Source organism: Lepidochelys kempii, chromosome 14 (genome assembly GCF_965140285.1).
Source record: "Lepidochelys kempii isolate rLepKem1 chromosome 14, rLepKem1.hap1, whole genome shotgun sequence".
Lineage (NCBI taxonomy): Eukaryota > Metazoa > Chordata > Testudines > Cheloniidae > Lepidochelys > Lepidochelys kempii.
Genome location: NC_136393.1, coordinates 7979107 through 8001406, shown reverse-complemented (window position 1 = coordinate 8001406; position 22300 = coordinate 7979107). Strand labels below are relative to the sequence as shown.

General features: G+C 39.2%; 1 protein-coding gene across 6 annotated transcripts in view; it reads left to right on the top strand.

Moving 5' to 3' along the window:
• The window catches only part of HELZ (helicase with zinc finger), a 149483-nt gene that overhangs the window by 101462 nt on the left and 25721 nt on the right, over window positions 1–22300 (top strand). For all 6 annotated transcript variants that reach the window (XM_073310830.2, XM_073310828.2, XM_073310832.2 and 3 more), the window contains 5 exons: window positions 587–815; window positions 8048–8252; window positions 12787–12838; window positions 13898–14094; window positions 18841–19048. In XM_073310830.2, the coding sequence (XP_073166931.2) occupies window positions 587–815; window positions 8048–8252; window positions 12787–12838; window positions 13898–14094; window positions 18841–19048 (891 nt within the window). The remainder of the gene's footprint in view (window positions 1–586; window positions 816–8047; window positions 8253–12786; window positions 12839–13897; window positions 14095–18840; window positions 19049–22300) is intronic.

Genomic DNA, 22300 nt, shown 5'->3' with positions numbered 1-22300 from the left:
GGCATGTGGCTTTACAGAATCGTGTTTTAAATAGACAAAGAGCGGACAAGTGTCTGCCGGGTAGCAATTGGCAAACTCAGATAGCTGAGCAGGAAAGAACAGCCTATTTCACATAGGTAGAAATTTGTATTTGTTTGACTTTTATGGCATTTTTATTTGCTAAGCTGTGAAAGAGAAATGGCTGAAATGATGTGCATTTTTTCCTGCGGAACAGCCTTATTTTTTTCAGATGTAGCCTTTAGTGTAAATTGGTACCGCACCTATTACTGGCTGAACAGAAACTGTGCAGAGGTGTTCAGAACTTCAGAAAGTTCTGGAGTGCTTAAAACTGGCATGGAAAACAAGGATTTTAAAAGGACAAATTGCTCTTGCAATGAAAAGTGTTCTTCATAATGCATTTTAAAATGTTAAACTCTTATTATTCTTGCACAAAGCTCTTTACATGAAGAGTAACTAATGACTCTCTAGAATTACTTACATATAAAATGTCAAGTTCTGAAATCTGTCTAGCAAGTGTTGTGATTTGGTTGCATTACATCTGAAAATGGTTAAAATTATCTCAAACTTTCATCTCTCCTTTCTTTAGGAAAGCAGTTTAGAGTTTTGTTTCTCAGCACAGTGCGAACACGGCATACGTGCAAACACAAGCAAACACCGATCAAAAGGAAGGAACAATTACTGGAGGATTCAACAGAGGACTTGGATTATGGTTTTCTGTCCAATTACAAACTTCTCAACACTGCCATTACAAGAGCACAGTCCCTGGTAGCTGTGGTGGGAGACCCAATTGCTTTATGTTCCATTGGAAGATGCAGGTACAGTATATGTGTGTTCTTTGGCTAAACAGGGGTAGCAGAAGTGCTAGTGAATATTATACATTTGAGTACAATCTATGGACTAAGTAAAACTGGTCTGCTTTTTAGGCTCCAAAGTCAAATGAGTTGCATTTAAAAAATTGAATTGGAGAAACATATATAATTTTTTACACCATTATATATATATATATTCCACTAAACAAAACCTTCATTAAAATCAGTTAAAATTGCTCAGGTGAAGCCACACCATCGGTAAAAAGCGAGGAAGACACTAATTGGGTCTCATCCGTCCCTTGCAGACTACAACTATGGTTTCACCTTGTCCATATTTATACCATCCATTTCCACCACACACATGCCTTCTCTTCTATACTAAACATGCAATTCGTAACGCCAGCCATGCAGAGTCCTTAGAAATTGATGTTTTCTGATTTTTGGCAAGGTTGAGTTGGTGTTATCTTGAAACACTTTATTGTGTATAGTGTATATTCTGAACTGATAGTGTTGTTTAACTGTGTTACCTTGGAAGATTGCTAATGGAGGGAATTGTTTATTTTTTAAGTGAAAATGATTTGTAATAGTGTAGTTTGTAATGTTTCTAGTAGTGTAAATCAGGTGATGTAAAAGGATGTATTGTGTTTTGTTTTTTCAATAGTTGGATTTATGGTGGCATGTTTTTGTGTTTCCAAACAATAACACCAGTAAAGGTGAGAAGTCACCTTTCATCTATCTTGGTGAACTTCAGAGTCTAAATGGGATACTAGCATTATTAAGCACATGGCAATCTTTTCTTTTTTCTTTTTTTTTCTTTTTTTTTCTTTTTTTTTCTTTTTTTTTCTTTTTTCTTTTTTCTTTTTTTTCTTTTCTTTTCTTTTCTTTTCTTTTCTTTTCTTTTCTTTTCTTTTCTTTTCTTTTCTTTTCTTTATCAAGTACAAAATCTCTGTGAATTGAACATGAAGGTAGCAGAGATATGATCACCAAAAGACAGAATGCCAAGTTAAGGTACTTCTCTGTCCAACAAAGAAGTGACTTCAGTATGGTTGAAAATAGTATCTTCTTTTAGGACTCTGCTCCTTTGAAATGTTTTTAGGTAGGGGAAACTGAAATGCAGCATTGGCAGAGCCTGATGTGGACTTTCAAACTGAAGAAAAGACAAGGCAAAGGTGTAGTGAGGGTAACCAGCTGAGGAAGAGTGAGATAGTAAGGGCGGGAAAACTTTATGCAAGGGCCTCTACTCATAGGAAAAGTGCCACAGGATCTTTAGTGTTCAGTCAGGGTCGACCCATCTTTGATTCTTAATGTGTCCTCCAAAATCACATTGTAGCTGTTTGTTACTTGCTCAAGAGCCTGCATTTCTATATGTAATGAAGGGTAATTGACAACGCATTCTTGTTGTATTTGCTAATTCTGTAATTTGTACTTGATACTAGTAGCTCAAGACCCTCCATTTCATTTTCAGCTGTTTTTAATGTGCTTATTATAACATTGCATGTCAATAAAAATACTGCAATTAAATTTGGGCATTGAAAAATAGCATGATTTATTACTTAACTGTTTTTTGTGTGAAACATCATGGCAGTCATATGAAAGTGGAAGGCACAAAGCCATCGTTTAGCTATTCTCTGTAAACCTAGAATAAGCTAAATGGGAGCTGAATAAATGAACTTCCTGAAGACACGAATAAGGAAAGGTGAAAAATGGTAGGAGATTTAAACAATCATTTTACGGATGTAAAGGTCTTTGTCTTCAAAGGGTTCTCTTTCTATGGAAGGGGCAAAATGTTCAGATGGTCAGAGATAGAGCCTTAAGCTTGCTTCTGAAGTAGAAGAAATGCTGCACTGACTGTGCTATAACAATGCAGCAAAAGTGTGTGTGTGTGTGTGTAAGTCATATGTCCCTTTACATTGACTTCACTTTCCTGAGCAGTGTCTCTCTATTACAATGCTTCTGATGTTCATGGAGATGTTCAGAGAAGCCCAAATACCTTTTATTTAGAAAATGGAAACCAAACCTTTATCTACTACATTTATTAAAATATAATTTGAATTTAAATACTTATTTAAGGGGACAGCATCAAAATAACCTTTTCTTTAGTGCTGCTAACAGGTTATTAAAATCAAAAGGATTTTTGTGTGTTTTATTTGTACCATTCATGTTTCTTGCTTGCATTTTTGAACATGCCTGATTTATGTAACTCACTGGTCAGCATTTGTTACCCATACTCCTTCGTACTTGAGCCACAGATGATGTGAGTTTGTTACAACTCCCAACACCCAGGGCTTGGTTTTCTAGCTCAAGCTGCAGAGACAATTCATGTTTTCAGCTCTGGAGGTTCCTGGTTCTCTCCCTTGGTGTATTGGAAAAGATCCTGGTCATCACACTTAAGGAAATCGGTCTGTTTCAGATACTCCCTCTGCCCCACCGTGGGCTGTTGGGACACACTGGGTTTGCTCAGTAAGGGGACAAGGCTCTTGGATCCATTAGTACCACAGACCATTATGTGGCCTGCTGATTGGCTCAAGGGTCATCATTTTTAAGTGATGCATACAGTTCATCCATACATTCTCCAGCTTCTGTCGGTTCAGGGTACTGAGAAAGACCTTGAGACCCAAATTCTGACCCCTTTGAGTCCCGATAGCAAAGCATTATGGCTCAAATTTTCGTAAGTGACTAGTGTTTTTCGGTCTCTGAACTTTTTAAGTGCCCAACTTGATAGGTTCCAGAGGTACACTCTGTCCCAACACATTTTTAGAAATTGGCCCCTTTAAAGGGTCTGAAATTTATGAAAATGTAGGCCTAGGCCGCCATTAAATTGCAGTTTTGACAGCTAATGGTCCAGTCTGCCTTTCCAAGTCCAACAGCTTTTATGTATATTCTGTGCAAAACTTACGCAACCAAAAGTTCTTTAATTAAGAAGTAAGCAATGTGTGGGAACTTTATCAAGAAGATGTGTCTTGAGCAATGCTTTTAATATGCCATTGTCTTGTTTCACTGAATAATTGAATATTTACTGTTTGAAACTCCTGCTGGAGGGCTTGGGCACTCTGCTATTAAGAGAGAGTGAGTTCTTTTTTAGCACAAGAGAAATTCAGAAGTCTGGAAGAAGTGACATTTTGTGCAGAAAAACAGACCTCAAAAAAAGTTTAGAGAGTTCTTGAATTTTATAAATATTCTAATACCTGTCAAAGTGAGTCAGGAATTTGTAGCTGTAGTTGCAGAGAGCTATGTGAAGTAGCCCCGGGTAATTATTGCCTTTCTGTATATTACAGGCAGACTAGACAGGGCTGTTTGGCAGACGCTCCCTTTAAATTCAGGAGCAACTGCAAAGCAGAGATGGCAGTGTTTTATTTTCTGTTCTTACATCCCAGTACAAGTGTTCCATGTGTAGGGAGACTGCTTGGTGCATTTTAAACAAAAGTGCATGGGCCTCAGTGGAGTTCTGGTGGTTTGCGGTAGGTTTGATGACTGCATTGAGTAATCACAGAGAGCTCTGTCATTATAGCATCCCAGTGAAATATTTCCATATTGTTGTTTAATTCTCACTTAAATACTTGCAAAATGTGTTTGCCTTACAGTCAAATGACTTGATGCTCCTGCAGAAAATGGGTCATCTATATAGTGAAATTTAAAAGCGCACTTCTCATTTACATGAAATCACAGCGAAAGATTGGCATTAGAATGGCTATTTTAAATTCTTATGTGTATGCAGCTTGGTCTACAGTACATACTTACTTCGATATAACTGTGTCGCTCAGGGTGTGAAAAATCCACACCCCGAGCAATGTAGTTATACTGACATTAAACCCCTGTGTAGGCAGTGCTAGTGCCTCTTTGTGGAGGTGGTGTTGTTAAGCTGATGGGAGAGCTCTCTCCGATTGGCTTAGAGCGTCTTCACCAGACATGCTACAGCGGTGTAGCTGCGCCATTGTAAATTTGTAGTGTAGACCTACCCTTAGTAACTATTCCTGTGGTCTTGCAAGAGAGACACTTGTCCTCCCTCAGGTTCGCCTGCGAATGGCACTGGTCAACCAGTGGCTTCTCTCCTTAGGATCTACATTGCCATAGGCTGGGTGAGCTTGCCACCTGGAACTAGGCTGATTGCCTGTCCTGTTTCCTTAAAAGGCCAACTGCAGAAGGAGACAAGGGGTAGCAAATAGAGTATGTTTCCTATGTTGTTACAGTTGCCAGCACTTCTGATCCGATGCTTCAAAACATTCCCTAAACTTGGTGAGGTATGACATGAGAAATTGTGTATGACTAACCTGGTTTATTCTTGTGCTTTGCCATTCTGAACAGGCTAAATGAAATGAAAAGGGTTTAAATAAATGTGTATTTGTGCGAATAATTCTCCATCTCTGGCTCTAGACAGTGAGCAGAGTTATTTTTAAATGCAGTATTAATCTTTTCGTTCATTCTTTCATCAACACTAGAGTAATTATAAAATTTAAAGCAAAAGGTGTTGGACAAGGTGTGGGGAAAAACTATCCACCTGCAAATACACAGTGTGTCACCCCCTTAATCAACTCATTTTCTAATAAAATTGCTCAAGAAATATTCTGAAATATCTAGGATGCCTGGGTATTATAAAGTCTAGACTCCTAGCTGTGATAAAATAATTCCATGTCATACATGGGCATGGAGAAATATACCAGTGGCAAAGACTCAGCCAGCATCTGGAATGTTAATTCCACTGGAGCTAAATGGAGCTTTGCTATTTTTTTTTCTGCATCTTCACCTATGTGGGGTGAAATCCTGACCTCACTGAAGTCAACCTGAGTTTTGCCATGGACTTTAGTGTGGCTAGATTTTCACTCTAGGACTGCTCCTCTCTTGAAAATTCTGGAGATAACAGGATTTATCTGTGCTTCTTCCATTCTTGCGTCAGATTCTCTGCCTTCCACAGTGCATGCAGAGCAATGGTTCATCACGTCCACGTTGTCCTATAGCATTCGTTGCTTTTAGAACTCATTTTTTATTACAATTATTTATTTAAATTACCATAGCATGTGGGGGCCCTAGTCATGGACCAGGACCCCATTATGCTGGGTGCTGTACAAATATAGAACAAAAAAGGCAGTATTTCCCCCATTTATTGACCAGAACTGGCAGATTCTGCTCCTTGAACATGACCACCCACTAAGCTCCTCTCTGTATGCCCGGTGGCCGTAGTGGATCAAGGAACTTTGATCCCTGAACCCTTTTTGCAGGTCAATGTGCAGTAGACCTGCAGAATGTCAGTTATACAGGTTTTGGGGGACTACAACACTTGTGCATTCTACACAAAACACTTGTGTTTTGGCCTCTCTCTCCTATGGAAGAGCCAGACAGATTTTTGCCCAGGAAGGCACAGTCTTTTGTTTTTAAAAATAATTTTTGCTCATTCGGATGGCCTCATGGGATGTTCATTTGTAAAGCGGGCATTAATTATATTTCCCATCTTCTGTAAAGCACTTTAAGATTTACATATGACTATAGTTCTTATTACCTTAGGTTCAGGAAAAACCAGAAGAAGCAGGCACCCCAATCTGCTTATGAATAATGGAAATACATTATACAGGCCTTCCATTTTTTCAACACCTTCCAGTACAGAAATCAATCTGAGATTGTCAGCAGACGTTTACGAGTGTAAAATATTGTCAGCCTGTCGTCTTTAATCACTTACCAAAAAAATGAAAATTAAAGAGACGGATTATTATTCAGTGTGCCTTTTAAGGTTTTCATCTTTTCAAAGTCTAATGTAGTTTTTTCCCCTACATCTTTTATTTTTCATCACCCTTCATTGCTTGAAGGAGATAATTTAATAATTTTTCCTTGATTAAAGGAGATAAGATCCTGGTTGTTGTTGTGTTGTGTTTTTTAAACAATGACCGATTTAAATTTTTTCAGAGGAAAATGACTGTCCCATGTTCTGCTTGCTTTTCAGAAAAAGTATTTGTTGATAGAATTTCTAAAATCAAATGTTTTACCAATAGATATTGTCACGTGTTTTAAAAAAAAAAAGAGTAGACTTCTACATGAGTCACACTGAGAAATTGGAATGACAGATTGAAATGATCATTTATTGAGCTATTTAATTAAAAAAAAAGCTAATTACAGCACTATAGGGGAAAATAATACAATCCTTTTTCTTACATGAACCTGGAAACCCCTATTATATATATACAAAGTATTATAATAAGAACAGTTTGCATTTATACCTGCCATTGAAGGATCTCAAGTGTTTTACACGTACTAACATATTAAGCCTCACAACATACCTGGGAGGTAGGCAAGTGTTAACCCCATTTTACAGATGGAAAAACCAAGGATCAAAGAGGTTACTTGCCTAAAGTCATGTGGTGAATCAGTGGCAGAGCCAGGAAATGAATTTAGCTCTTCTAACTCACCGTCCTGTGCTTTAACAGCGAGACTGTCCTTCCATATTTTGTCCCACTATTGCTACCAGACAAATACTGTGTGATTTGTATTTAGTAGTGTTACTTCAAGAAAACCAATAAAAACTCAGGGTCATATTGTTCCACCTGTCTCAGTTAATGGAGTAGGGCATGCTGCCTCTACCCTTCCGCCTCCACTGGGGCTGGACTCTTTGGAATGGGAGGGCTTGGGGCCATGAGTACAGCTGCACTTTGCAGTTTAACACTGCTAAGGATATTAGTGAATACACTAATTCTGATCCTGTCAGTGACAACTTCCTTCTTCCAGAGGAGGCAATATAGCCTGGTTGATGTGGCATTGGACTGGGACTCAGAAGACCTGAAATCAGTTTCTGGCTCTGTTACTGCTTTGCTGCCTGACCTTGGGCAAGTCACTTTTTCCCCCAGGCCTCAGTTTCCCTATTTGAAAAAATGGGGATAATGATACTAATCTTCTTTGTAGAGCACTTGGCTTTTTGAGCTTTAATAGAGTCTGTGGTGTTTGTGTTTGCTCTTCCATAAAATTTCCAGGTTAGTGCAGTCTCTGCTTTTATGTTGACATAGGTATAGGAATCAGATATGATATGACATAGGGTTAGGGCTGGAGTCTGATCTGCCTGGACAGACCCTTATGCCTACTCTGTGGCTGGGGCTCCGCATGGATGTGTGGGCCCAGCCCCTGGATCTCATTGCAGAATTGGAGGCATGATGTGTAAGATGGGCATGTAGGAAAAATACAAACTGTACTTTGCTGTGTAAAACCTCTGTTAACTATAACCTGAGTTGGTAAATCTTATTCTTTCTAACTGTTTTCCATAGGAAATTTTGGGAGAGGTTTATTGCCCTGTGTCACGAGAATGAGAGCCTCCATGGTATCACGTTTGAACAGATCAAGGCTCAGTTGGAGGCTTTGGAGTTAAAGAAAACCTATGTGTTGAATCCACTGGCACCTGAGTTTATCCCTCGGGCTCTGCGACAGCAGCATTCTGCAAATATCAACAAACAGCAACAATCACCACCCAAGGTAAAGCATAACTGGTAATGAAGTTTGTCAGGGGGTGGTAGTGAAGGTAGAAATACCTGTCGAGAAATGATATAAAAGGTTTATTGGGCTGGTGGTTGTTTTAAAATAGCTTCCACACACACATACAGACTTGCAGTTGATGGTGTCAGTGCAATTGCTGAAGGGGCCTTCAACAATTTCAAAAGCAAGCACTAGACCTCATTACAAGGTGGTATTTATTTAGCAGTAGCGTGGGCTGGCCAAGATTGGATCTCTCATTGAAAGATGTGCTCTAGCTCAACCACCATTCATTCATTCTTTTATTGTTTGTATTACCGTAGCACCTAGGAGCCCCAGTCTTGGACTCCATTATGCTAGGTGCTATACAAACACAGAACAAAAAGACAGTCCCCACCCCGAAGAGCTTACAGTCTAAGACAAGACACAACAGGTTGATACAGACAGACCAGTGAGGGAGAACAAAGAACCCGTGTGACAATAACCACAATTTTTTTAGGCTTGGTGCAAAAATTACCTCAGGTGAAATTCAGTGGCTTATATTTTGCAGGAGGTCACATTAGATGATCATAATGGTCCCTTCTTGCCTTAACTGTATTGAAATACAGTATTTATTTAGCATTAACTGATGATTGCTGTTCATCAAAAGGCCAAATTTAATTACCGTCAAGGATATAACTGAAAATCTGAAAATCTTCCTTCCACCTACATCATCACAGTAATAAGAGCTATTCCATCTGAACATAGTTGACAAGTTGTCATCTGAGATGACAGGAGTAAAGTAAGCAGATAATACTTGAACACACGTAGGAAGTAACTACAATAAGTAATAAAGCTCCCTTTTTTTCCTTTCAAGTTTTAAAAGCCTGTGATTAGTTCTGTTTTTGTTAGGCCTTTTAAAATATAACATTTATTGTTGTTAGTGGAGAGGAGGCTGGAGACCTGAATGATGCTGATGTATTTCTACTACTGAAGAAATAGGAAGACTAGTCCCCAAGAATTGTTCTGTACTGAGTTTATGGATATCTGTGCAGTTCAAGAGGTATTGCCTAACTGTGATCCACGCTGAAAAGTGACTCTGTAAAACTGGTACCTTCTTACATCTGCCCCAGTGCTTATTCAGCATAAAATGTCTTCCTTGACCTACAAAGAGCCATACTGGGTCAGATCATTGGTCCATCTAGCCCAGTATCCTGTCTTCCAACAGTGGCCAATGCCAGGTGCTTCAGAGGAAATGAATGGAACAGGTAGTTCATCAAGTGGTCCATCCTCTATCACCTGTTCCCAGCTTCTGGCAAACAGAGGCTAGGGACACTTCAGAGCATGGTTTTGCATCCCTGCCCATCCTGGCTAATAGTTTTTAATAAGTTTTTTACATCTGTGACCCCTTCAGGGCCAAAACAGCTAATATGGAGTTAGCTGGATTTTGTACTGGCATGTGCATTATCAACAGAATTGCTAGGCCTAATGTGAAACCTAACTGAAGGCAATGGAGTTGTGTTTATTAATGGTGATGCTGCACAAACCAGAAAGAAGCTGGCTTGACTTTCAGCTCTCAGGTTGGGTTCGTTTGCTATTGGGGGAAGTAGTGGAAATTTTTTTTAATTTTTGTTTATTTGTAAATTTAATCCAGAAGCCATTGAGAGCTCCATGGTGCCATTTGTACAGAGTCATTACGTGTATAGAACTGCACTGTAAATTTTTTTAAAAAATCACCATGTGATGCAGTTACATACAGAATCTTAGTCAAAGGAGACAATCTTTCCACATTTTGAAAATACGGTCCCTGAAAGCAATTGCTACAGAGCATAGCAAGTTTGTTAGGTCAAGCAGAACTTTTATGGGCATATAACAGACCATCTGATACCAATTGACAGCATAAACCAATACAGCAATAGAATTATGTAAACAACAAATGGGTGATGATAAGGCACAAAACTTGACTAAATTGTGATTTGGTATTAGGTCTCTTAGTATACAAATAGCCCCTTTTTAAAAGCTTCTGGGGTTTTGTTTGCTTAAACACAACTATTAAAAATAAATAATTTTCTTTTCAAAAATAATATTAATCCAAAAAACCATAAGAAAATCGGAGACCAGTCTGACACTGTCCTTTAATCTATTTTATGCATAGGTCAACATTTGTCAAATCCACCTGTCTCTGTACTTAGACAACTGATTAATTAGCTCAGACTTCTGGAAAACTGCCTAGACTTATCTACTGGGCAAGTAAAGTAAATAGGTTTTTAAAAATATTTTAAATTTGAGAGTGCATCTCCTGATTCAGAAAAGCATCCTATTCAGCAAAGAACTTAGGAACGTGCTTAACTTTGAGCGTGTGCATGTCCTGTTGATTTCAGGTGCTTAGGTGCTTTCTTCAGTTGATGCCTAAGTGTTCATTAACATGTAGGAGTGATAGCACTGAATGTAGCCTCCCTTTCTAATGTAAAATACACCCAGCAGAAGAGAACTCATCCCAAAGATCTGCTCTGTCATCCCTTCTGGGTAGCAGATACCAGGGGGATAAAGACCAAGCAACTGATAATGAATTGCAAAAGGTGGGGTGATTGATTAACAGAAAATGACTGAAAGGATCTCAGATTATCATTCAGGGTGCATGGTGCCATGCTTTATCGCCTCCACTGCTGCAGCATAGCTTAGCAGCAATTGACTGGCCCATCACTTCTACTGCATCTCCCCTCACTGCGGCATATACAATCTCAAGAGCGATAACATACAATGTTTCTGACTTGGGGAAGTATTTCTGCAATACATATAAAATGTGATATATACTGTTGAGCGGTAGAAGAAAGGGATTATGTTAGCACTACTGTCTGCCGTCTCTTTGGCTACGTCTACGCGATGAAGTAGGGGTGTGATTCCCCTGCTTGTGTACACATAATTGCACTAGCTTGATGTGGACTAGCAGTGTAGCTGTGGTAGCATGGGTAGCAGCAGCAGAGGCTGAATACAAACCTGCAGGGGAGTAGGTACTCAGTACCGCTAAGCCATACCTCCACTGCTACTATACTGCTATTTATACTCACAACCCTACCTCCTAGTCTGGAGGTAGCCTTTGGTGAACAATGCTTAAATTGACCGTGTTGGATTTTCCAGTCAGTTTCTAAAATGGTTGCCTTAGTACATTATTTACATTTAGCAGACTTTTACATACGTACAGCTTTTACAGGCCTTTTGCTTATTCTTTACTTTATTTTCAGCCTTCCTATGTAAGTGACTGCCTTCTTGTTTTTAAAAGTGCTCTTGTCCTACAAATTATACAAATAAGGATTAGCTCCTTAGCCCTTATTATACATGTCTTTTGAATACATAATCAAAAGTTCCCTTCAGCAAAATGTAAATGTAATGTATACAAACAAAGTCAAACTAACTGAAAATCAAGTATCAAAGCTTAAAATCTATGTAAATAATTTTTGTGTGAAGATAGCTGTTACTGTTTAGAGATTTCAGAGTAACAGCCATGATAGTCTGTATTCGCAAAAAGAAAAGGAGTACTTGTGGCACCTTAGAGACTAACCAATTTATTTGAGCATAAGCTTTCGTGAGCTACAGCTCACTTCATCGGATGCAATGAAGTGAGCTGTAGCTCACGAAAGCTTATGCTCAAATAAATTGGTTAGTCTCTAAGGTGCCACAAGTATTCCTTTTCTGTTTAGAGATTAGCTTCCAGGGAGTGCTCTAAAGCTCTAGACACTTTTGGAAACCCGTTTTTGAGTGTCAGGTGTGCACGCATGTGCACACGTTGATGAAGGGGAGCTGCCAATAATAAATTAAGTTGGTAACAGCTGTTTGCTTTCTCCCTGCACATCTGTGATGATGGAAAAGTTTGTTCTTTTATCCGTTCTTTGTAGATGATCAAGGTACTCAAAGCTGGCAAACCAAAATAATAATAATAATAATAATAATAATATTTATCCTGACAAGTGTTTCTGTTCTAAAATTTTAACTTGAAGCCAAAGAAGATATCAAATCCTCAGAGAACCTGTGTCCCAATGCTGTGTATATCATAAGATCCTAAAGACCCTGCAAAGGCAGAGGTACTTACAGAAGCTAGAGTGAAACTGGTCATTTCAAATCCATGTATCAAATTGCTTGTAGTTCCCGTTTCAAGCAATAATAATAAAGCAAATCTATATCTTTTTCTTTGGAAAAAGGGAGAAATGGGAGCATTTCAAATATTGCAAGACTAGGGACAGTGCAATTTTAAATACCCCGTTTTAGTAGTCAGGTTTGGCAGTGGGAATTGGAAGGATGGGCAGAGTGCACTGTGAAACGGAGGTGCTTACTAATGGAACTTTGTACTGGCCTTGGTGGAACAGTACTGAACCAGTGGAATTGGGCAAGTAAAAATACTCAAGAGAAGAGTCGTAGACTTGCTGTTTTTTCCAACCTCTTCTCTGTAATTATATTTAATTTACTTGACTGTTACTGTGCTGAAATAAAGAACTATCTTTGTGTTTGGTCTGCATTAAACATGTAAAAAAAAGTAAGTCATTATGATTTTTTTTCATTAAAGGGCAAGGGTCATCATCATAATCAGAATGACCATTTTCAAACTGATGGAATTGGTAAGTGTCTACTGTTTCTCTGGAGAAACTGGGACTGATTCTCCTATGCTTCTACTAGTTTGACATCAGTGAAGTTAATGTTGATTTATACAGCTGTATGTGTTAAGGGAGGATCAGGCCCATTATGTCTATGAAAGTAATTTATTCCTTATGTGAATTCAGCAAGCAGATATCTCAGCATACTTTAAGTAGACATTAGGTAACTCCTGGGTTCTCATTGTATGCACTTTGCATGCTGACTTTAGAACCTAGATACAACCTTGTTGCAACATAGTTGTTGCTACTATGGTTCTACCACAGTTTCCCTGACCAGTGGCAGAAGATTTGTGTCTGAAACCCATGCTATACACCACTTTGGAATGGGTACAGTAATCTCGTGTGTGAGCCTATCTACACTTGCAAAATGGCTGTGTAAGGGAATCATGGTATAAAATGATAATGATTCTAACTCTTTTATAACATAGTTTGGACATACCTGGATATATGGATCCACACAGAGTTATAATTTACTGAATCATGATATTCTCGCCAGGTAGTCTACAGTGACTTGAGACCTATATGTATTTGTTTTTAATTTTAAAGGCATTTCTAGTCCCTATTAAAAGAGTGAAGAAGTAAACCAGGGTTGTATTGTTGTAATGTGTGCAATTGGTACAGGTCATTTGGCCACCTTAACAGTCATGTCATATTTTAAGTAAAAAGGTATAGATGGTGCTCACTGGGGAGTTTTTCTTTTAGATAACTCCCCCTGCTCCTTCCTCTCCCCCACCCTCTTCCTCTGCTTTTAGATAACTCCCCCTGCTCCTTCCTCTCCCCCACCCTTTCCCCCAGCTTTCTACCAGTCCCAGAAGTTCACTAAAACTTAGCTTGTGTATTGGATCTGCGGAAACTTATGGAAAGAATATTGATTTTAGATTAATGCTCTCTGGATTCTTCTGTATAAAGACTTACCCAGTGGATTTGTAAAGAAGGGTCCATTTTTGGAAGGGAAAAAAAATGTCATTGAAGTACTTCATGTTCTTTTCCTCCCTTTGTTTTCCTTTTTTGTTTATTTTTCAGTTCAGCCCAATCCTTCTGTCCTAATTGGAAATCCTATCAGAGCGTATACTCCTCCTCCTCCTCCTCCTCTTGGACCTCACCCCAACCTGGGGAAATCTCCAAGCCCTGTTCAAAGGATAGATCCTCACACTGGGACAAGTATTCTTTACGTACCTGCTGTCTATGGAGGAAATATGGTCATGTCTGTGCCTTTGCCTGTAAGCATTTTTTTCCCCTGTTTTCTCCTTTTATTATATCGATAAAAATGAACACAAGACTAGGTAGTGAAAAGTGTGTCAGCATCTTTCATGCTTACTTGGGTTTTCCTGGCTAGGAATGTGGTGATGACCACCAAGCTGCAAGGTCTTAATGATGTTGCTCCTACAAAGAATATCACACAGCCTAAAATGGTTTTCATGTTTAAGTCATATGAGGATTACCCATGTTAAAATCGAACGAAGATGATCATGATTAATTACTGGCCTTTTTATGAGAATGCAGGAACAGTTGAGATATAATGGTCAATTATTGAAAGCTTTCTGAATAATATTGTTTCACAAGCATTCGTTGAATTTGTGGAGGAATAGCAGCAACAGGGTGCTTTCTATGTAGAAGTGTAAAGAGAGAAGTGTTGTAAGGTTTCAAAAGTCATCTTTTATAAAGCACAGTAGTAGTAGTCCATAATAGCCCTTGGGTTTTCAGAGCAGATCATATTATCATGGTAGCCTTTGATCTCAGATTTGCAAGGTATGAGGTTAGTTACTTGAACCACTGATCTACCTAGTCCTTTCCTTAGATAAAAACAAAAGTACTGTATATACAACCTCTGCCCAAACTCCCCACATTCACTAATTAGTATAATAATTTACAGGTTTGTTTTATTACTGTTTCAGTGACTTGGGTTATAAAATAAGTTACAATATTATCCATCTTTTGTATTAATTTAGCAAGTCAGAATCCAGACCTGGAAGGCTACGAATCATACTTTTATTACCATAAATATACAAGGAAAAATATAACATGTAAACAACACAATTTGAATAATACTGTACTCAAATTAAAATGGGTTTGCTTGCTTGTCTGTTAGCATGTTAAGAAAATGTGGCTTGCTGAGTACTTAGGGCTTCAAAATTGCTTCTCTTCATTTTGTGTAAGGGCCTGTCTGCACTTGAAACTCTACAGCGGTGCAGGTGTGTAGTGCTGCCGTGCATTGCTTAGTGCGTCAATGTAAACGCTGTTTGTGTAGGTAATCCACCTCCCCGAGAGGCAGTAGCTATATCCATGGAAGAATTCTTCCATCGACCTAGCATTGTCTACACTGGGATTTAGGTAGGCTTAAATAAATTGCCCATGGGTGTGGATTGTTCACACCCCTGAGCGACATAGTTAAGACGACCTAATTTTCTAGTGTAGACCAGGCCTAAGGGGCATTTTCCGATTTGCCTTTCCCTGTTGTAATTCAGGAGACACTGCAGTCAATGGAATTACATCCCAGTAAAAGTGGTATAAGATTAGGTTCAGACCCTAAATACTCACCACAGACATTCTCATTATTCTGTGCAAAGTAATTTTTGTGCTATATGATAGCGATATTTGCCTTAAAGCTTGTGATTTGAATAGATAGGACTATAATTGCATGTATCTGAATGTTGAACAGCTGTGTACTTGAACAGGACCTCTTATTGTGGCTAATTTGACTGAAAATCCAAGAGTTTATGCTTCTAGTCTTTCGTATTCTCTGCATGTAAGTCTGATTTTCAAATCCACTTCTGTGAAGCTTCACAGGTGCACATCATAGTCCCCTGAAGGAATAAGCGTAATGGGAGATGTATCTTTCTCTCTGGAGCATCACAAGAAGTGTGTCTGATTCCCTCAGACTGTTGCTTTATGACTAGCACTCCTTTTGAAGTTGTCATACTGCTAAACCAAAACACACTAGACAATAGAAGATGATTCTAGCTCACCTCAGCTTTGGGTGCTAAAATATTACCAGCATATGAAAATTTTATTACAAGCAGTTAACTGTCCAGCTGATCAATTTAGAACTATTAATTTTCCTTTGTGGAGCACTGTGCTGCTGAAATTACGTGCCTGGTTCTGTTGTTGACCACACTATATCAATAGATTTCCCCCTACTTTTTTTTAATGGGAGTCAGTATTCCCTTCAGTTCTCTCTCCATTAGATGTAGCAACTATAATTCTGGCTGACTTTACCCACAGTGTTGCCAAATAATGATCATCCTTGAGATGTCAAAGAAGAGACTATAACTTGAGCATACAATGAGGCTTGCAGTTTCATTTAGGTTGCAGGAATTACTTGCAGAATTATACATTGATGTAGCACCAAAGAGTGTTCTAGATATTTCACTGTACAAATAAAAAGCACGTTCGCTCACCTGGAAGCCTAAATCTAAGATTAAGGGCATGTCTACACTTACCTCCGGAGCGATTGATCCATCGGGGATCGATTTATCGCGTCTTGTGAAGATGTGATAAATCGAGCGCTCTCCCGTCGACTCCGGTACTCCACCGGAGCAAGAAGTATAGGTGGAGTCGACAGGGGAGCGTCAGCAGTCGACCTACCGCAGTGAAGACACCGCGGTAAGTAGCTCCAAGCACGTCGACTTCAGCTAAGCTGTTTTCATAGCTGAAGTTGTGTAACATAGACCAACTTAGCTCTTCTCTTCCCCCCACCCTCCTGCAGGGTAGACCAGGCCTAAGAGCAGAAAAAAATAGGTAGGAAATTGGGGAAGAGAGAACAGTAGTTACAGAAATAATGTTGTGCGGTAACATAGTTGTGCACATATCCTGAAAGGTTCTTTGGGGATAGGATATATACGTGCACATGTGTACATATAATTTCTTATACATTTTTAAATAGTCACACACAGTTAACTTTTTTAATAGTTGTGTAGGTTCTTTATGAAAACCCAATTCATGGCTGCTATTTTGAGGCCTGCTCTAAACCTGTGCTTTCAACTATGAAAACCATCTGGCAACTATAGATTACACAATCTTCTCCTTTTTTTAAGTGGTAAGGCCACTGATTTCCATTCATTAGATCAAATAAGTTTTCTTTTTACTAGGTTACCAGAAGTCTGCATATGATGCTTAAATTTAAATGGAATGAGAAGGCCAGCAGCTGTATCTTTGTAATACTTACTCACTTTTTATTGATATCAAAACAAGATAATTTAAATATTTTTTTCTGTTTTACAGTTTAAGACCTAATATATTCCTATGTACCGCCAATCAAAAGAAAAAAAATATGAAAATATCAGTATGTTTGAGCGTATTCCACCCCCGCCCCCGGGGATGGACTTTTAAATAATTAGGTATGAAGGTACACATACTAATGAGATGTCTGCTTTCAAAAAGAAGTATATTGGAGATACTTTGAAATGGCACAGACACAATTGGAGGAAGCACATAGCCCAAAGCTGAAGTTCAGGAATGCAGGTTTCAAGGGCAAATATTTGCAAAAATCTAACGAATTGCTTGGAAGATGCTATGTTTAAAGCAAATAATGAAGGGATTAATTTATTAAAAATATGATAAAATGACTGTGGCCATGTAAAACAAAAAGGCCTTTTTGTATCGTTTAGGGCAGCTTTCAGATCCAGAGTAAAAAATGTGGGAGGTTGTCTGCTGCCATCAGTTAAAGATGGTTTGTCACAATGAGCATTGATGATATTCATTTCATTCTCTTTTTATTCATGGGATCGCTCTTTTTAATAAATTTCCCCACAGGGAAAGATTGAACTAATTTGATCCAGAGATGTCTTCCTATTCAGATTTTAGGCCACTAAATGCACAGTATTTTAAAGACCCTGGATTTCACGCTTTCAAGAAGTGAATTTTATTTCAAACAGATGGGCAACTCGTGGGAGGAACGCAAAGGGTGGCTCGTGATCTCCCCACGTGACTCATCCCCGTCCCACCCCCCAGCCCGGGCCCTTGTGCTCTTCCTGTTCTCTCCCCATCCCACGTTACCTGGCGGGGGGCGGGGGGGGGGGGGCTCTGTTCTCCTGCTGCACCGGATACTGATTTTAGGTGAAAGAAAAGTGGCCTCATGCCGGCAGTTCCTTTGGCACGGCTGTACCGGTGCTGCCCCCAGCCCTGTCCTCCAGCGGGGCTGTACAGACCCTAGGAGAAGCAGCTGTGTGGAAGGGCTGGGGGTGGGGCTGGAGGACCTGACGGCATGGGGCCACCCGGCAGCCCCCCATTCTGCTCCTTTCACCACAGTGGTTTCCTGCTGAATGTGCCCCCACTAGGCATTTCGGAAGGGGCGTGTGACCCTTCTTGACGCGCCCCCCCCCCCCCCCCGCGCGCGTCACCTTTTAAAATATGTCCCATAACATAGATTTTTAGGTCCCAGTTCTTCAGCTTGTAACGTGTGAGTGGACTGCTTGCTGAGCCCACCAGAGCCCCACTGACTACTGGGGCATTTAGTGGAGAGCGTGACCTGCCTGGTCATGGTATTTAGTTCATAGGCTACTCTGTCCATCTTTCCACTAATATATGTAACCTGTTCTTGAATATCTGCAGTAATGATGCATTGACCCACCTTCTTTATTTAATAAGTTTCATCTGCTTTTATTGCTGTTGGGAGAAGGGAAGATCCCTGCCTTCTTGTTTCAGTGGCTTTTCAAGTCTTATCTCCTGTCAGATGCACTTCCATGATCTCCCTCCTCCCCCCAATGTAGCCTTCATTGTTTATCTCACTCTTCTTCAAAAATCTTCTTCTCTGTGACCGTTGCTACTATGCCTGAATTTTTGCTCTTTACCTGAACTTGTTGCTCATATTTCCTGTCACTCACATGTACTTTATCAGCTCATCATCACCACTAATATGGAGAAGTGCTTCCTGATGTTGCCATAGTAATTGTAATTGACACTGTGCCTTTCCTTAAATGTACATTCATTTATTGCAACTATTTTTTTTTTTTTTATATATTACATAGGTACCGTGGACAGGGTATCAGGGTAGGTTTGCAGTTGACCCTCGAATCATTACACACCAAGCAGCTATGGCGTATAATATGAACTTGTTACAGGCGCATGGGCGCGGGTCTCCTATACCTTATGGCCTGGGACATCATTCACCAGTTAGTATAGGGCAGCAGCAACTTCAACATCAAGAAAAGGAGCAACATGAACAAAATCGAAATGGTGAGTTGTATGTTTCTTCAAATCCCCCCACAGGCGACTTCTTGTTTGGTGACCATATCTGCAGTTCAGACAAAATATTGTGAGAAACCCGTCATTTTTAAGGTGAATTTGAATGTTCCTGACAGATGCTGAATTTGACAGCAATGGAAACTTGTTCCTCTGTTTACACACAGAAATGGTGCTCACATGGCAGGGTTCTCCATGCTATCCCCAACTTGTGAACACCAATCCTGTTCTTCAGGGGGCTGACAGGGTAGTTCATTTCCCACGCCCCACTCAGAACCTGTTCTCTTTCCTGAGATTCCCCACGGAGTTGGTGTGTTTTGGGATGTGGATATGAAGAAATAGACACAAAGTTAGAATAATTTGTAAAACATTAGCAAATATATTAAGCAGAAATGATTATTCGTGATGTTGCCTAGCCAGGAAAATAGCTGGTGTTTGGAAATTCTATCTCTATCGTAGGCTTTATTGTGCTATGAATTGTGTGTCTGTAATGGGAGGCTGTGCAAGGTTGTAGACCGTACTGTAGGCTGGTGGTAGTGGAGGATTCATTTCCTTGAGTATGATTTTAGCATTGGACATAACCCTACTGGAGTATCCTGAAAACCCAGGGATCCTGGTTATTGATATGCCATTTATGATTTTTTTCTAATATAGATGGAAAACCATTTATATTCCAATATGTAGGAAAATACATTGCAAAACCTGAAATGATTTAGGGCTTAGAATGAAATAGTCTCCATGCTAGGAATTGAAGAGTGAATCTGGAATAAAGTCAAATGCCATTGTGGTCCTATTTGAGATTTGGCTACCGCTTAAATTTCTCCTTGAACTGTGATTATGATCAGAAAAATGACTGCGTAAAAATGCCACCTTCATACTCAAGAGATCTTCTCCTGATGGATATTCTGAGTCATATTTGTTTGCTATAGTGACAAAAAATAGTTTACTCTTTTATCCCTCTACAGCAATGGGATGGTTAGCTGGAGTGTTTTGTCATTCATATTACCAATAGAATTGCGAAGTAAATTTGTATTGTGGAATCTTTACCGAGGCAGAGTGAAGGCAGCTTGACTTCAGATCTCAGGTACAGTTGCAGGATAGGCAGTTAGGGGGAAAAAAAATTAATCTACAGAGGTATGAATCTTGCTCCCCTTGCTCAAATGAGTAGGTCCATTGCCTTCTCTGAGACTGCACAAACAAATAAGAGAAGGAGGATTTGGCCCACACTGTGAAAATCTGACGAGGCATCACTGAGAGACAATGAAAAGGGAATTCTGTGATTCTATTTGCTTAAAATCCAGTTTCAGAGCAGAATTGCACCTTAGTGCTGAAGGCTTGTATTACAATTAAAAGATGCTCTGAATTCATTTGTGCTATTAGGATGGATTCTTTCATTCGAGCTATGTATTGCAAAATCCTTCCTCATTAAATATTTGAAAACTTGAAGGCTGAGGTAGAAAGCTGAGACACTTTCTGTAGTATCAGTATACGAAACATGTAAGTTGTCACAGTAGCACACCAGAAGACATTATTATTCCTTTTCAAAGAATTGCATAGATAATTGGACTCTAAATAGTTCACTGAAATAATCACATGAAGGGGGTTTCACTGAAGCTCATTAAAACAGGGATAATACAGAGAGAAATCCAACATGCCATCCTTGGTGTTATTCTCCCACAGTATTCTAGGTTTCAGAGAAGAGGAAAATCCTGAGAAACTGATTTTGGCCATGGCAGTTCAATAACTTGAATTTCAGTAAGCTAACTAGTGAAAAGGGTTCTCAGAGGACAAATCAACCTTGTGAAATGCACTAAAATAAACTCCTTTTCTTCTGTTGATCACCCAAAAATCTGATCATTAGGGGTTGATTGTGCAAGTGCTGAGCACATTCCCTTTCTATTAATTGAAATAGGTGTTGAAGTCTCTTAGCACTTAGAAGGATTGCTGATTTAGCCCCTCATTCTGTGGCAGCAAGAGTCAGAGAAATTAGTAGTTTCTTTTCTGCTGACCAGTGTGAACCAAACCCTCTTTCTGTTAAGTTTGGAGGTGCCCTTGATATATGTGCTGGGAAGTAAGATTGTAAGGTAAGTTGCATGAGAAGGCCACATTCTGCCCTTGGTTAACTCCTCTCTACATATGAAGTAATTCCGACAGAATGTGTCCCTGTATCAGCATATGGAGGAGCGAGGCATGTGGCTCGAGTGAGTTATCTCATTTTTGAGTGGATACTGTCTAATTATGACAATAATAGCCAACTAGAAAGTTGCCCTGCTAAGGTTTGCAGGGTCCTGACTTCTACTAGAAGACACTTATACTGGACTTGGATTTTTCATACCTACGTAATACTGGAAATACTCATAATACTCTTTTCTTCCTGGCATTAAGAATTAGGAGCAAGAAAGAAATATTTGTCTAATCTTTTGAAGCTAAGGTTTTGTAGGTATTTGTGCTTTAATTTCTTTTTTTTTAATTATTTCCAGAGCTCCTTTTATTAGCGAGTATATGGAGCTATTATTTTTCTCACTGCGTATCTTTTTGCTAGGCGGTTCCTTGAATTGGTAGCTAACATAGTTTTATTATCCACTGGGTTTACTTTGCCTTTCTCTAGTATGTTCTTGTGTAGCTATTCTGAACCTAGATTTCTCTGAGTTACCGAAGAGAGCTGAGATTTTTTGTGATTAACTGAATCTATTTAATGACAAAAGGGAATCAAACAACCAACAAAAAGTACCGTTTGCATTTGAAACAATACATAATGCTACATTTTTCAAGACTAAAGGTCACTGATCAGACTATTACCATTACCATGTCCAGCATGTCTTAAAGATTGTTTCACAGAACAAGAATCCTGCCACAGAAGAACAATGTGCCACAGAAAAAAGAATTATGTCATTAGTACTCTACTGGAGATGGAAGAGAAGCTATAATAGCAAAACTCAAACATCAGCAGTTCAGTGAAGTGTACATTGTTGGGAGAATTGAAATGACTGTTTCAGGAACACAAATGTTATTGTATGTAAATGCCTATGACATATTTCCTGTCCCATCTTGTAAGTGTTCTTTTCTCATGAGATCCTAAAAGTTTTCTTGATTTGCTCATATAAATGCTGTTTTAAACCAGTATCTTTTAAAACTGAATATACACTTTACATATCTCCTCACTTTTGTGTAAAGTGTAAGTGCATACATGAAAAATATGCTTTAGATTGATTGAGCCTGCCTTCATGCAACTGTTACTTTATAGAA